Source organism: Anser brachyrhynchus (assembly GCF_964034855.1).
Source record: "Anser brachyrhynchus genome assembly, chromosome: 9".
Lineage (NCBI taxonomy): Eukaryota > Metazoa > Chordata > Aves > Anseriformes > Anatidae > Anser > Anser brachyrhynchus.
Genome location: NC_137703.1, coordinates 14720830 through 14736869, shown reverse-complemented (window position 1 = coordinate 14736869; position 16040 = coordinate 14720830). Strand labels below are relative to the sequence as shown.

General features: G+C 44.1%; 1 protein-coding gene across 11 annotated transcripts in view; it reads right to left on the bottom strand.

Annotated features, from left to right (window-relative positions):
* ARHGEF4 (Rho guanine nucleotide exchange factor 4) overlaps nucleotides 1-16040 on the bottom strand; it is a 213396-nt gene that overhangs the window by 24462 nt on the left and 172894 nt on the right. For 10 of the 11 annotated variants that reach the window (XM_080604822.1, XM_080604826.1, XM_080604825.1 and 7 more), the window contains one exon: nucleotides 15213-15352. In XM_080604822.1, coding sequence (XP_080460948.1) covers nucleotides 15213-15352 — 140 coding nt within the window. Of the gene's footprint in view, nucleotides 1-3069; nucleotides 3227-15212; nucleotides 15353-16040 lie in introns of those variants that run through there. The other variant, XM_080604824.1, reaches the window with a different exon arrangement.

Here is a 16040-nt window from a genome sequence, read left to right as displayed (position 1 = left end):
ATAAGGGAGACTTCTTTACTGTGAGGTGACAGAACACTGCAACAGGTTGCCCAGAGAGGCCGTGGGGTCTCCTTCTCTGGAGATATTCAAAACCCACCTGGATGCCATCCTGCACAATGTGCTCTAGGTGACCCTGCTTGGCAGGGGGGTTGGACCAAATGATCTCCAGAGGTCCCTTCCAACCTCGGCCATTCTGTGATTCTGTGAGTACTCTGTAATCTTGCAATTTGTCTTACTGTAATTTTTAAAAGAAAGAATGGTTCTACTTTTTTGCCCCCAGACTATGCTGGTACCAATAACCTGGTGAAATTTCTCCTCTCCTTTCCTTATAAGGGGCAATCTCACCAAGGACTGCATTACCTTCTCTATAATGTCCTTTTCTTCTGGGGGGTCTCTCATGGTCCTGGGCTTCCCATGGCCCTTGGGAGAAAACAGTGAGCATTCTGGGGTGCTGAATCAGCTGTTAGTAAGACACTCCTCCACCGCTTCTGCATGCACGGGCTGATTCTGCCCAAGCTTTAATGTGTCAAAGAAGAAAAGGGAAACAGCTGGGCAGAGCAAAGAGGACTTTTTAGAAACAAGGAAGCCGTGCCAGGTATGGTGAGATCTGGCAAGAGGAGGGCCAGAAAGAGAAGGAAAGGAGGAGGTGACACCAGCAGGAGCTGCTGGCTCACAGTTAAGGTGTCCCCTAACTGAGCCAGCAGCAGCTAGCAGAGGGTTAATTACTTCATCACCACAACACCAGCTTCAGCTACCTGATCGATATTATGGCATGCTAAATAAAATGAAGTTCCTGCAAAACTTCCCTCCAGCACCTCTCCGGCACAGCGTAAGAAACAGCTATGGCCTCCAATTTGGTGATAAAAGCCACCCAAGGAGTGCTTCAGCTACATGACACCTGGCAGACAAGAGCATGAGTCACTTTGTGAACCTCAGGCACGTCCTGGCTGGCAGGCGGTTGTGCCCAGTTCACCAGCTGCCCCGCACAGCTTACATGTGTTGAGCCAAACACTGGAATTGACCTGCCTAGCTCTCCAGAGCTATGCACGTGTGTGCAGACCCTGTGAATTACTGCAGTTCTCATTCTTTTAATCAGATGTTTTGCACTGTTCCAAGATACGGAGCAGGTGAGACAGCAATAACTGACAGCTCAAACACACTGCAGGGCTGCCACGATGCTGAGGCCTCTTACTTGCTCCCACTGCTGCTGACAGCAAAATGCTCACCACCTGCAGGAGGGGTGAGACCTTCTGCATGCTCAGACACTTTCAGAGCTGGCTCAAACCTTGTGTGCGATTCTGCCCTCCAAAGGAGCTGCCAAAAGCTTTCTCCATTGCTCTTATGAACCCAAAGTCACACCCAGGTCCCCCATTGATCATTTGAATACCAAGCTATGTTTTCACATCTACACAGAACTTGTTCTTTCCAATAAACAATCTTGTCTCCACCTTATGCCATAAAGTTCTGATTCAAACTAAGGCCACTGAAAAAGGTGAGAGGGTATATAAAACAGGTTTGTTTGAAAGCCAGTAGTAGGTTCGTTTCTTTGGTTTGAAATGGTAACTTCAGAAAACAACATACAATGGATGCTTGCAGTGGCTGTTTATGACAAGGTCTAGCTAGTAGAATTAATAGTCAAGTTTTTAATAGTTTATAATGTGCATGAGATTCCCAGAGAATCACAGAGCTAGGGCCTGCTGCTCCGTGCTCAGCACTATGGGAGACTCTCCTTTCTCAGCAAGAAGCATGTTCCATACTCAGATGAAACAAAAAAGAGCTCAGCAAGTACACATTTCATTTCTTTGTGTGCTAAAGCAATGCGGATTGTACAACACCAACATAATTACACGCAATCACATAAATAAGTGGTACAGAGAACATCACTCACAAGATGACAGAGGACATCACCACCCAGCCCTTCTCACCCTCACACCAGACTGCAGGAGCCATAAACATTCAGCTTTGAAAGGACTGCAGGAACTTCAACCATTAGTGCCAGAAAATGTACTGCCCTCATGAAAGCTGTGCTTTAACTGCAGATTTCCTAACAGACAAAATGAAGGATCTTGCCAAATTTTAAGGGCTTGAATATTTTTCAGTCTCCAGCAGAAAAGTGAGCAGTGTTAATGAGAGTAGGGCACTGTAGGCTCTTCTCCAGTCTGTCTTCCTCCAGGAATCGTTTCCACTGTTGCCACCAAGTAGAGGGTTGCTTCACTGAGATGCCAATGTCCAAGCCTGGAAGTGCTGTGATGTAGAGGACTGCTGATAAAACGTCACCAACGTGAACAGGCCTGGAGCAGGCATGCTGCTTTGCTGCCCTTCTCTCCTAACAGCTCTACAGGAACGCTCCTTGAGTGGTTTCCCTGCTGTGCATGGCTGCTGCTGGCCAGCAAGAAACATGAGGCCTGCAAGCAGTGTCCTGTGCCGGGGTTCTGCCAGCCATTTTAGTACACGTACACATAGCAGATAAGCACTGAGATGTAACAGAGGAAACGGGATAAAAGCCAACAAAATACTCCTTCCACACTGCTGCAGTTTATTCAGCCCGAATTCCTGATGCACTCTAACAATCAATCACTTTGGCTAATTGAACATTACTCAGACACCACCGCACAGCACAACGTTCACAGCCCTCGCGATGACAACAGCCAAGCAGCAGAGGCATTACAGGGTTCAGCGTTTTGCAGCGGGTGCATACATGGAGCAGGTCCTTGTGTGAAGGCTCGTTATAGCACAACTGTCCCTCTGCAAACAAAGCAGCAGCACGTTGGGCTCCTCCGGGGCTGAGAAGTGCAACGGATAGGGATGGTATTGTCATCGTTAGCAATCGAGGCCGATTAGTGCCACAGAGAGTAGTTACGACTAAGCAGGTTGGCTCTGTTAGCTCTTTCCCTCTCAGGTTTAACGGTGAGATCCAAACCAGAAGGCACAGGTGATGACAGGAGGAGAGCGAGGGGAGCAGGGTGGGGAAGGGGGGTTATGATTAAAAAACAAAGGAGAGATACTCTGAGACACACAGTCACCGTAACGGCAGACAGGCAGACCAGAGGCAGACAACGACATGCTGACCTGCTGATTTATCGCCCAGTCCTGGAAACCCCCAGCCACCACACCACTACCGGCAGTCCTCCTTCAGTGGAACGCCAAAAGAAACATCAGCACCACATTGACGATGATGAGGAAGAGCAGGATGACAAAGACCACGACCCGCTGGGTCTCCGGGTTCATGTTGCAGCGGAGGAAAGTGTGAAGCGCACTCCATTTGTGCCTGCTTCGCTCGGGGACCTTTGCCATAGCTTCAGCCCCCAAGGAAAAAAAAAAAAGGAAAAAAAACAGGCTTCTTTAGTGACTGCTGTACAGCCCACAGCAGGGGCACGAGTGGGGGCAGAGGGCTGGGAACAAAAGCTGTTTTGCAGCTCTCACAAGGAGAGGTCTGAATGGTCCGACACAGCCATGGCTGGTCGCGCACAGCACGTGTGCCAAACGCCCCCTCCCCGCGCCCTTATCTCAGGGGGACGCCCATCAGTGCATCCCCGGCTCGCCACGTCTTTGCCGAAGGAGCCGTCGCCATCACGTTAGCAGGAGGCAGGCGCTGGATTCCTTCTTGCAGGGAGCCTGAGCGAGGAGCACTGCAATCCGGGCTGCGATATGGGCTTTGCAGAGAGCGGCTCGGCTATTTGCTGGGCGCCGTCTCCAGGATACATGCGGGCCTTGGCAACGCGGCCAGCGCCAGCCCAGCGTGGGGTGCGCAAGGAGGCTCTGAAGGAGGGGCGGCAGCGGATTAGGCGGCTGCTTTTTTAAATCCTTCCACCCGCGCTGAGAACGTGCCAGCACCAGAGCCAAGTCCTGCCAGGAGGCAAATCCCGCCCGGGGCGCCTGGGGGATGCTGCCTTGCCCGTGTGAGGGCACAGGGACAGGGCGAGGGCGTGTGGCTCCCTGCACACCTGGGCATGCGATGAGGTGCTTGGCCTCTGAGGGGAGGACAGGCAGGAGATGCTGACCTCTGACCGGGGTCTGGGAGACACGGCTCCTGTCTGACTCCACTGCCTGCTTCCTGGCAGGATCCTGGAGCCAGGATGTCTGAAGGACTTGGCTACCTCTGTGAGTGCCTCTGTGGGACTGAGGGACTTAAAACCCAAACGTCTGCAACCAGAAAGCCTCCAGTCAGCTCTGCAGAGCCTTAAATGTGCTTTTGCGAGCTTCACATTTTGCTGCTGGACTGTAAAGTTCACCAAGTATCAAATTGCTCGGCGTAGACTCTCAGATGCCCCAGCCTAACCACAGCTCCCATCAGTGCCTGACAAGCACAAAAAGGCACTGCTCCTGACGAAGGGCAGGGGTGGCTCTTGCCGAGCACCCGTCACCGCCAGGCTCTTTGACAACTGCTGCAGCCCTTTTCATTCCTCCAGCCAGGGAAGCGGAGCCCACCTCGCACTCTGCCTGTGGCGACAGCACTCCTGGGAAGGGATGAGGAGGACCCAGTACACAGGACCTTCTCTGAAGGGAGGTACTTCCACATCTAGCTCTCAGGTGCTCGTCCTCCCCCAGTGAAACAATGAAAAATGAATCCAGTCCCTGCAGCTAGCACTAGATGATACAGTAGCTAGTATGGAAATAGGAGAGGGCGACTCCGTATTTTACCCAACGGCTTCAAACACACACAAAAAGAATATACACAGACACTTGTTGACATTCCTAGAAGCAGGAGCCAGAAGTCACATATACTGCCTTAAAGGTGATAACTGATAAACAACGATGCTAAACACATCCCTCTCTGGGAAGGGAAGTGAGGGAGCAGCAGCATGATGCAGGTATGAACAGAACGCACCCAGCTGCTCTCACAATGAAGACGGCATACAAAACAAGCTATCTCTTTTGTTCAGGTGTTAGCACATCAATGTCCATAAAGTTTCTAGAAGATTTGTACAGCTCCTGCTTGTATCCTGGAACACAGCAGGTGAGAGATTTAAGAGGAAAAACGTTTAAGAGATACAGTCTAGCTAAGTACTTTTTTTCATTTTGTTTTCTCCGCAACTGTGCTAACCTCAGCAGGGGTTATGTAGAAAGTGCTAAGCAGTCAAACAATTTCTACTGTCTCCTTAAGCTTCTGTAACATTTAAGATGTCTTCTCTCAGGTAGCATAAAACCAAAACCAAGTCTAGAATTATTTCAGTTTGCAGGTTTCTGAAATTAAAGATCCTACAAATCTGCTTGTCTCTAGCCTAAACACAGAACAAGAGGGAATAATGCATAGGATGAATGCTTGTGCTCTCAGTACAACTTCAGGACCTGCTAAGCAATACTTTCCATACAAAGCAAACTGCTGGGACCCATGGGTTGCTCAAGCTCCCAAGTATTCTTGAGCTTTTGGCCCAATACTTGGATCCTTGAACTTATCCCTGAACTTAGACTTCAATTTAATGAAAGTTCTTCAAGTCTAGACTTAAGTAATTGCATTGTTTAACTCTTGGGCATTCTGCAATCATAGAATCATTCAGGTTGGAAAAGACCTCCAGAGCATCAAGTCCAACCTTTAACCTAGTGCTGACAAGTCCACCACTATTAAGTTCTACATCCACACGTTTCTTGAAGACCTCCAGGGATAGTGACCAACCGCTTCCCTGGGCAGCTTATTCCAGTGCTGCACAACCCTTTCAGTAAAGAAATTTCTCCTAATATCTGACCTAAACGTCCCCTGGTGCATCTTGAGGCCATTTCCCCTCAGCTTATCGCTTGGTGCTTGGGAGAAGAGCTCAATCCCCACCTCACTACAACTTCCTTTAAGGTAATTTTACAGTACAATAAGGTCTCCCCTGAGCCCCCTTTTCTCCAAGCTAAACAACCCCAGCTCCCTCAGGCACCCCTCATAAGACTTGTTCTCTAGACCATTCACCAGCTTCATTGCCCTTCTTTGGACATGCTCCAGCACCTCAGTGTTATTTTTCATGGCTTTTCATGAACAGACTGCGTTTGGTTATAAGCCACAGAACAGTATTTTGGGGTGGAGGGATCTTTAGGAGAAGGTAATCATGGTGAATGGGGGAAGCATTATCACACATGCTTCTTTGAAATCTGCACAGCAACTACCATCTTCTCTAATCCCTCAGTTACACTGAACAGAAATAGACAAACTCCAGTGACCCACCAAGACAGGTACCAGTGAGACAAGCTGGCAGAGCTGTATTGTTGTTGCCACAAGGTACTGGACAATTTCTAAAATCAGTTAAGGTATAATTCTCCAGTAAATTCCTGAAATCTTTGCAGTTCATGAACACGTTTGAGCATTTGATGGTGAAAGCATAGGAAGTTTGAATATCTAAAAATGCATCTTAAAGGGGAAAGTAGTTTCCTTCTTGGACACTGCTTTGAGACCTCTTGAAAGAAGAAATGCGAGGGAACTGTGATCCCGAGATGAAAATCTATGAAAAAAGATGGAAATTTATAATGAAGGGTGCATTTTCACCTAACTTTGTTGCAGCTGTCTGTAAGAAACGTCCTTAACTAAAGCTGTGTTACTCTGCTTGAATGTACAGACCTAAGAGACCTCCTGCACTACACTGCCTGAGCACATCTAACGTGTTTACCTCGTATACACCTTGAAGCACTACACAGTTAACCTTAAGTTGCAGTCACCTCTATGACCCCCCAGTGAATGAAGCATACATAAGTGGAAACCAGTCTTAACAAGTATAGAAACTGTGGTGACACTAGCTGTGACATGACTTTTGTTTTCAGCCCCATGCAGTGAGTCCCCTTTGCAGCCTGTGCATGGGGGAGCTACTTCCATGGCAACTCAAAGCGTTTGCAGTGGTTGGGTAATGCCACGTGGCATTTTTCTCTTGCACAAATAAAACCTTACTCCTGTTACTCACTAATCAGACAAGCTTCTGTGACAGGTGGCATCAGTGAGAGATGAAGTAACTGAAGGTTTTATCTTGTGGCTTGTAGACAAGTAGGACTTAGTTTGTGTAATGATCACTGAGGGTGCATATTTCACGTGAATATTGCACAAACTTCATTGGAATCTGATCTGCAATTGTAATAATTTACTTCTAATCCTTCCTCTAAGAGCTATCCTCAGCCAGATGAGGAACAGGAACACACCAAGGGAATAATGCTATCACTCCAGCCACTGCAAATGGCAAGTACGTAGCAGCCCAAAGGCCTGATGACACAAAGCCACGCTGCAGTCACAGAGTTAGTGACTAAGACTTCAGAATTTAAATTATTCAGGAATAATTTGACCAGGCCTGACCTGTTGCTTTGCTTGCAAGTTGAGCAAATGGGGCTTAGGCTTTTAAAGGCTGTTTTAAGATTCAGTTTTACGAGGCCAGGAGTGTACAGACAAACCATTTGACATTTGCCTATCAAATGAAGTGTTTCAATATCATCACAGCTGAACTGTGAACTGAAAGGCATATGTACATAAATATGAAAAATTAAGTGTAATAAACAGCACAGGTGCTTCAGCAGACCAGGCAAATAAATAACTGAGGAGGAGACAAACAGTGAAGTTACATCCTGTGCACTGGGATGGCAGTGAGCACGTCTCAGACTGAGGCCTCCCAGACTGCACTGGCCCTGTGGACCAGCCCCACCATCAGCACCTTTCTCCTCACTCACAAGAAAGCGGGCTTGAAAAGCAAGGCTCCAAGTGGTAAGCTAGGAACCATGCATTTCAAATGCATCTTTCAAAAAGAAAAAAAATCAGGTTTTGAGTGGATGATCAATGGACAAGTTTTTACTCACAGTCCAGCAACTGAAATCAAGGACTGAGAATGAAACTGCAAAAGGGGCAAGCAATGCTACCTGGAAATCAATCTGGAAAAAAAAAAAGTTTCTCTATGTTCAAAATATTCCAATATTCCACCATTACGCTTTATCCAACATCCCAACTAAGCAACTATAAGCCCTGTTCTGTATCGAATTAACCCTTGGTAACAACTGCAATTAGCAGCTCCCAATTGGATATAATTTGTAGGGACACAGCCTGAAAACATCAGAACAAGTACAGCTTCTTAAACCGCACATGTTCATATATTTCTAAAATGGAAAACAATCTCTTAAAGGTCCACAATTTGCTCTCGGTTTTATAGGGTGTAATGCTGTAAGGCCCCCACCGTGTTACTAGAGCACAGTTACTCCCACTGCATGTTCTTCTAGCTACTGCTGCAAGGTTTAAGCCCACACACTTTTTATAGCCAGTACCTCCCTAGACTCTTTACTCATGCAATACTGCCTAATGCAGCAGAACAGCGTCCCCTAAAGCATAAGTCTTGAAGGGCTGTTCACCAAGAGCCTGCCCCATCAAAGAAATAAACAGTCTAACATAAGTCACTTGATAGTGTCCTCAGAAGCAAACTTGGTAAGTGGCTTTTAAGATGATTAACAAAGTGGAGATGCAAAACTGATAACCCCAATGCTGCTCTTCAACAATAAGTAACCAAGGTGCCCCTCTGCTCTACTAGCAAAGCACCTATTTAGGACAGGAACGTGAAGAAACAGGATGTTCAGTTCATCCCGGATAGAGCAAGCAACCTGCTTTCGTTTGACAAAGCCTGTGGAGATGAAGACCTGCCAGCAGCAGGTGACAATGGTGAAATAGCCAGAAGCAAGATCCTCTCTCTAAAGGTTATAGATAAAGTCAGCTGGAAGCAGCACTGAAAAATAAGGCCCCCCACCATCTTTCTAGGTTGCTTTTCTCTACAACTGCACCTGCCCCTCAAACCAAAACCTCCAGAGAACCTGCACTTGACATCCAGCAGCTGTAAAGCAGCACAGCCCTACTACTGTCCACTAAGGCCCTGATTACTCTCTCTGTGCATGTCTGAGCCACATGGATGTGTGCGAGTCAGTCCCACGCTGCTGGAGACAGAGGCCATTATGTTTGTCTGCCTCTGGAACGTGCGTGTTCGAGTGTGGGAGTAGTGGGGTTAGCGCATGTGATACTGTCTCATTAAGCTGCGAGGAGCAGGCGTAGGACTGACCTGCACAGGCTCTGCCAGGACACCATGAGGGCACCGAGCAAGGGCTGGCCCCTGGTGCCCCAGAGGGATAGGCAGTCTTTTCATGAACCTCAGGAAAAGTGGGGTTGGTGCTTCAGGAACTTGGTTCTCACTGACTTTTCTTCCCTCAACAGCTCCCACAGTTTTGCTGCTGTTATCAAAGCAGTAAAATAAAGCTGCAAAGAATATGCCAATGCCTTCACTGCATTAATGCATGGCTGAACTTGCTGCTAAATCTGTCCCCTACTCAGTGAGTGTAGGACAAGTCACAGGACAGGGCTGAAGCTGAAGGAAAACATCTTTTGAGGGATTAGCAGTGCTCTCTGAAGGGCCAGAGGAGTCAAGAGGGACTTTAATTTTCCGCCACACAGTTCAAATGTGTTCTGTAGATTATGGGGAAAAAAAAGGGTTGCAGAGATGAGCTGCTCTAAGTCAGGATTTGGAGAGGGAAGAACAAAAATAAATTTTCTAACATCAAAGCCATGCTGAGAGGAACCTGAGGAACAAGTGTGTTATAAAACCAGTTTGTTGCAGATATGCTCACTCCTCTCTGCAGAAGCTTAAACCTGGAATAACCTCTCCACTAAGCTTTACCCAGCATTCCTGCTCTGTCACATTCCTCCTTTATCCCCTTCTCTCAGCAAATCTTTGTACTCTGATATCCACTTTGCTATTGTGCTGTTATCCATTGCAGGTGTTTCTTGAACCAGCTGAGTGTTAGACAACTGAGGAGTAGACAACCCAAACTATTTTTAAAATACAGACATTGGCAGAAAGAATGGGAAGTACAAGATTTTGCAAAAGAGACTTTGCACACCATCATGCTACAAATTCAACCAGTAATAAACTGCAATTTAATTTATGCTCAATCTCTGAGGTCAAGTCTTAAAAGGGGTGCAAATATTACCTTACTTCTAACATACGCCCCGCCGCAGAACAGCAGTGGAGAGTTAGGTACCAAACCAAGGGCCCCTGAAAGCCAAAGAGGGAGCTCCCAAGGACAGCTAGTGAGAGACCAGGGACAGAGCAAGTTCCTACGCTGTATCAGACAGGGCAGGTTTCAAAGCAAGGCTCCCACTTTACATGTGAATGGTGAAACTGCTCATCTTCACCTGCCCACAGGTTTACCATTGGCTGTCCTTGCACAGGGCCTGATTGATCAGGTCCTGCAGGCAACACTGGTTGAAGGATGGCAGATTAGAAAGCCTGCAATTAGGCACAGGTGAAAGCCCTGAGCAGGCAGGGACCACCAGGACCTCAGACAGTGCTGCCTGCCACACTATCTCAACTGCAGCAGAGCAAGGATTTGAAAACCTCAGTGGCGCCAAGGTAGATGGCCCTCAAGCTAGGAGTGGCAGGGAGGAAGCCAAGGCTTTCTACAAATGTAACCTGTAGCCCCACAGGACACAAAGCAACTGGGACGCATTAACAGAGCTCTTTGTAATGGGATGCCAAAGCGCTGGAAGTTGGTTGGAGCCTTCACCATAAGGAGGAAACACATCTTGTTATTAACATCAGCAATCATGCTATATGTGTGATCAGGCAGAGTTCTAGGAACCCAAGAATACACCAAATACAATACAGGCAGACTTGGAGATGATTTGGCACAAGTAACTTCAGGAGTTAAAATGTTGGATCATTTCTTCTCCAAAGGGAAAACTGTTTGTGGAGCCAGGCCTGTCCCTCCACCCCAGTAACTATCAACACTTCTACTGCCAGCAAACAACAGACATTACTGGGAGTCCCCTCATACTCTCAGCTATCATTAACAAGCGTTAACAGAAGCTGTTAGTCTTTGCAATTTAACAGCTGGCAGGACAGACACAAGAACACCAAAGCCATCATACTGCCTCCAGTTATTTCCAGTTGTCAACCTTGGTTGCAGAAATATGCAAGACACAGGAACAGGAATTAAACCCTCAGAAGAAAAAAAGGTGGGTATTTATTAACTGGTTTCTGTTTGCCCTAGTATCAGTTGGGAGAGCAATATACTCACATTATGATATAAAAGTTATAATAAATCTTCTCTCCCAGATTACACTGGAATGTTATGTATTCCTTCCATACGATCAGTAATTCTGTCTGGAAATCTGTTATGACCAAAAGGAAAGAAAAAAGGGATGACAAGACTTTGCTGCTATATTTTATTTATTTCTGTCTTGCAATTTGTCCTTTTATGGTGCACAAGAGGTTTTAATTAATTGGAATGTAGATAAAATAACATCAAAAATGCCATGAAGGCTGTTATTCATGTTTGAAAAAGTTGAAATATTTTGTTCTGATTTCATCTACATTAACATTTGTTTAATATTTTTTAAAATTATTTATTTATTTAAAGTGGATTCCGTTACAGTTTACATGTCTTACTTGTTTATGGTTGGATGTGCCTGGATGAGCACTGGGTGACACTAAAAGAACAAATTCCCAGTGAGTGATCAGGGTTCAGCATAAAAATAATGCTTTAGAGACTCAGCCACAGTTGTACACTGTTCAGTAGCACAAGAAAGTGAGGACTGTTACAATATCTGTTGCCTTTGGTAAATGGTAGATGTGTTGTTTACACCACTTCCTGAACATCTTTCTGTATGAATTACTTTGTTAAATCAGAAAAATGTATGACAAATTAGCTTAATTGCACCCTGTCAATAAGCACTGGTAAAACACAAACATCTGTAACACATTACAATATTCTCATTTTAAAACATAAGGCAATGATGTTATATGTCTTAGATAAAATCCTGAATTGTTGAATTCAGTGAATCCCGGCATTTCCTCAGGAACAAGACTTCACATACCAAATTCCAAGCTTATCAAATGTAGAGCCATAACAGATAAGGAAAACATAGGGAGAGTCATGCTACTCTTTTCCAAACATTTACTGCTTTGCTTTCATAAGATGGGGACAACACCAGTCATCTAGGGCTCTAAGAGGCTAAACACTCCACCCACATTGAATTGCAATAGCATTTTTCCCAAATTACAGAGCCACGAGGAATCCTTCATGCAGCAGTAGGGCAGAACAAGCACTTTGTGCATATCAGAAACTTTCAAGCAAACACACCTAACTTACTTGCACAGGCCACCAAGAGCAGCAGTTTTCCTCATTATCACAATCCTCGCTCAAGAGCTCGGCAGGCAGGCTTTTATATACTTAATTAATTAATCAATTTCTCGACTTCAGTCTACATGTACCATGTTTCACGCAGCTTGAAGTTATGTCTGTCCTATACATAGTACTTACATAGTATTTCTGTACGGGAAGGACGAAGCCACAATACATTTGGGAGCATACATTTTCCTTGCCATGTTTTACCAAGTTATACTGTGGAAGCAAAATAATGCAAGGATAGGGTCTTTACCTAGAACAACCACAAAGTAAATGCCACCAAAATCAACCTAAACACTAAAATCTCTTTTCACAAACATCAGGACTGCATTTGAAAGAATGTCAAACAGATGCCCCCAGAAAATTACTTCCCCTGCCTTTTTTCATCCTAAACCCTTATTACTATTTGTTGACTGATTTTTCTTGGCTCTAACACACACTCCTGCTGATCTTCTTAGGTGGGCACAACCTTCACAGCTTTCTTTTATCCCTCTAGTCTTCCTGCCAATAAATTATTCTACTTTAAAGAAAGGTTTCTTTTCTTTTTTTTTTTTCCCCATAAACATTTTCTTCTGATCCAAAATGAGCTAAAGATCAGTGGTTGCTTTTTTTTTTTCTTCTTCTTCAATGAAACATTTGGACTGCCAAATGCCTTAAAAATGTATTTCAGACTTCTCTGTTTATTTGAAAGCTGCTTCTTCCAAGAAGACTAAGAATAATACAGTTACCATAGTTTCCTTATCCATGACCAATAAAATGCAGTTTGGAATAAAGTAAAGCAAGGACGAGACTACTCAGAAGATTCACTAAACAGCTGAATGTTGATAGCTTCAAATTGGATCACTCCTAGCATTACTACTGAAAATATTCAGGACTAATCAATCCCCAGATTCTGGACCAGTAATGAAGCTGAAGGCTTATGCCTTTCTGATTACCAGCTATATGAGATATTTCACTTCCAACACTTAAGATGTCTCTTTATGTAAAATCCGTACCTCACAGTTTTAGTATCTCACCCCAGCGAGATTTCATATGTCTCTGTACTCTTTTGTTCCAGGAAGCGATTGTGTAGGAAGCACTTTACTAATGCTCAGTGAAGGTAAGAGCGATTAATTACCCATAGAAACCCATTGACAAAGTAAATAACGTACTGCCTGTTCTTACAGTTTTGCTGGCCCCTGAACAGGCAAGTTTCTAGGAAAAATGCCAAAAATAAGCTTTTCTCTTCCAGTCAACTGGCCAACAAAACCTACATATGCTTCAAAGACTATACAAATTATACGAGCCTTGGACACATCCATTTGCTTTCCTGATCAGAAGTCATATGATGGAACTTTACTCAAATGAAGTGATTTGATTTTTTTTAAGAAAAGAAAAGCAACTGTCCTCAAGAACAGTGAATGATGAAAGAGAAAAACATGTATGATGGATATTAACACCCACTGCCAAGTTATTTTTTTTTCTGATTTTAAAGAGCTGTGAAGATTTCCTTTAAATATATATTTTTTATATATTTATATACTTTTTATATATTTTATAAATTTGTATTTTTTATATATATTTATAAAAAGGAAGAGAATATATAACTATAAAATAATGAAACAGAACATCCAGTGGTTTTTCTGTTTGATAAGCCACAATAATAAGAACTGTCAAGTCAAGCACCTGAATGGAAGGAAAGCAGAATTGTCCTCCCATGCTCTCAGTGCACACTATGGGATTGACTTGTATGGTGCCTGGGCCTCTCACAAGAGCACACCAGGTAAATGTGAAAGAATGCAACTCAGCACCTGTAATACAATCCCTTTTAGTGCAAAACACTGTGAACAGGAAATGAAGAAAAAATTACTTAAGCTAAACCTCTTGTGTCGCATCTCATGGCTAGCTATTTTTGTGTTCCACTGTTTGCTGGCCAATAACAAGAGCTGAAACAGCTGAGGTTAAATCAAAAGCTCTGACCATGGTTTGATAACCCCTTCATGTAAACAATAGGGAAAGAAAATACAGCAAATCTCTTCCTTACCCCAAACAACCAACGCTGTAGTAATGAATTCTGAGTACAAGAGGCAGGAAAATTGCTCAAAGAACATTTGAAGCTGTTTTTAAGGAAATACTGTTATCCTCACCATGCAGTTTACTTATAGCTTTTGCAGACCCGAAAAGCACCATCACTGTGTGTATCTGACATAGAGGCATAGAGCTTCAGTCAACATAATTTCAGTTATAGATTAACCACAAGAAAATATATGCATCTTTTATCCTTGCTTTCTCATCTTGTGAAGGTATCAGAGTATAGGGAATATTACGGAATATAGAAAGTCATGTGTACATGAGTATAAGAGATCGCTCATATGGTGAACATGCTTCACTCCTCCAATGGAAAAGCTAACCAGTTCATGCCACTGAAAAAGCAATGTGTGTAACAGGACACCAGTTCTAATGCATTAGACAAAGCCATTATATTTTTACAGAAGTATCTTAAATCCTATTAATTTATTGCTCATATTAAGTTGAGAAGTATGTTTTTAAATTGCTTATCTCAAGTTAATCAGTGCCAGAACTATAAAACAAAATAGCTAAAAGCACTGAATTAAAAGGTATGTCTTTCACATCCCCAGAGTTAACCTAACATGAAGGAGCAGTGAAGACCAAGCCTACAATATTAAACTTTGTACTCTTCTCACCTACTGACTAAGAGGTGCATAGGCTGGTTTTTTGTTGTTGTTGTTTTGTTATTTTAAATAAACATCACTCTTATGCCTTCAGTACACTATATTTCAAGTTTTTTTTGCCAGCCCTGATCAGGTTGCTCATTAATGGTTTTAAGCTTCCTGTCCAAAACCATGCAAAAGCAGAATTAACTGTGGCTCTGCATCCCATTACATCATTGTTCTCCACTCCTAGGGAGGGCTTCATGGAAAGCCCAGACCCTGTCATTACTCAGTTACAAGTGGTACCCTCAGTAAGTGACATCTGAAGCCACATCTATCCTCTCTGCCATTATCAATTTGGTCCCAGACCTCTCTTACAGTTCAAAGCAAGAATTGACATCTTTCCTCATCCTGCCTGCCAAAAAACAGCCAGCATTACATGAATTATACCTCATTGATGGCAAGCTGCTCTCCGCCTCCCCCAGCGTGGCCATAGCGGTGGTTGGAGCTCCGGAAGTCCTCGTATAGGTCCTCCTCACTTCCCACATCGTCCGTCAGAGCTGTCTTATCCAGTGCACCATCAGCAATCACTGCAACAAGAAAAAGAACAAATCGGTATAGACTACAAGATCATCAGAAGGGTTGCATCACTTATATGAGCTCGATGGGAGTGAGTGGTGTGATAATAGCAGAGGACAAAAAGACAAGGAAGCTATATATGCGCAAGGCAGAGAACGCAAATACAATCTTAACATTGCTATGTTGACAGAAAAAATGACAAGGCAACAGGTTCATGTCTGCCAAACCAAATGCAGAGGATTATAATTTATCAAAATCCTATCAGACCAAGGAAATTCTCAGCCATTCACCTTCCTCTTTTTCCACCCACTCCATCTGAGAACCTTTTTCTTGCCTAGAAGGGTCTTTGTTACACAAGTATCCATTATTACCACAGGAGGGCCATTCTGCTCAGGATAACACTGAATAAGCTGCAGATAATTGAAGTTCAGCAGTTTGCAGTGTGAACAAGTCTTAAGACATAAGCATAAGCCTAAGAAATAAAAAAATGGCATTTATACTTGCTATACATAGGAGAAAATGGCTATTCCTCTCTTTCATAGGCAGGAACCTTTTTCTAAGGTCTCCTCAAGGCATTAGCAAATATACTTCACTGGCAAGTTGATGACTTGTTAATTTATCCCCTATCTGTCTAGGCTACTGAGTTTTCAAAATCTGTGAAAAATGCCAATGATTAAAGAAGACGTTTGCCAACATATT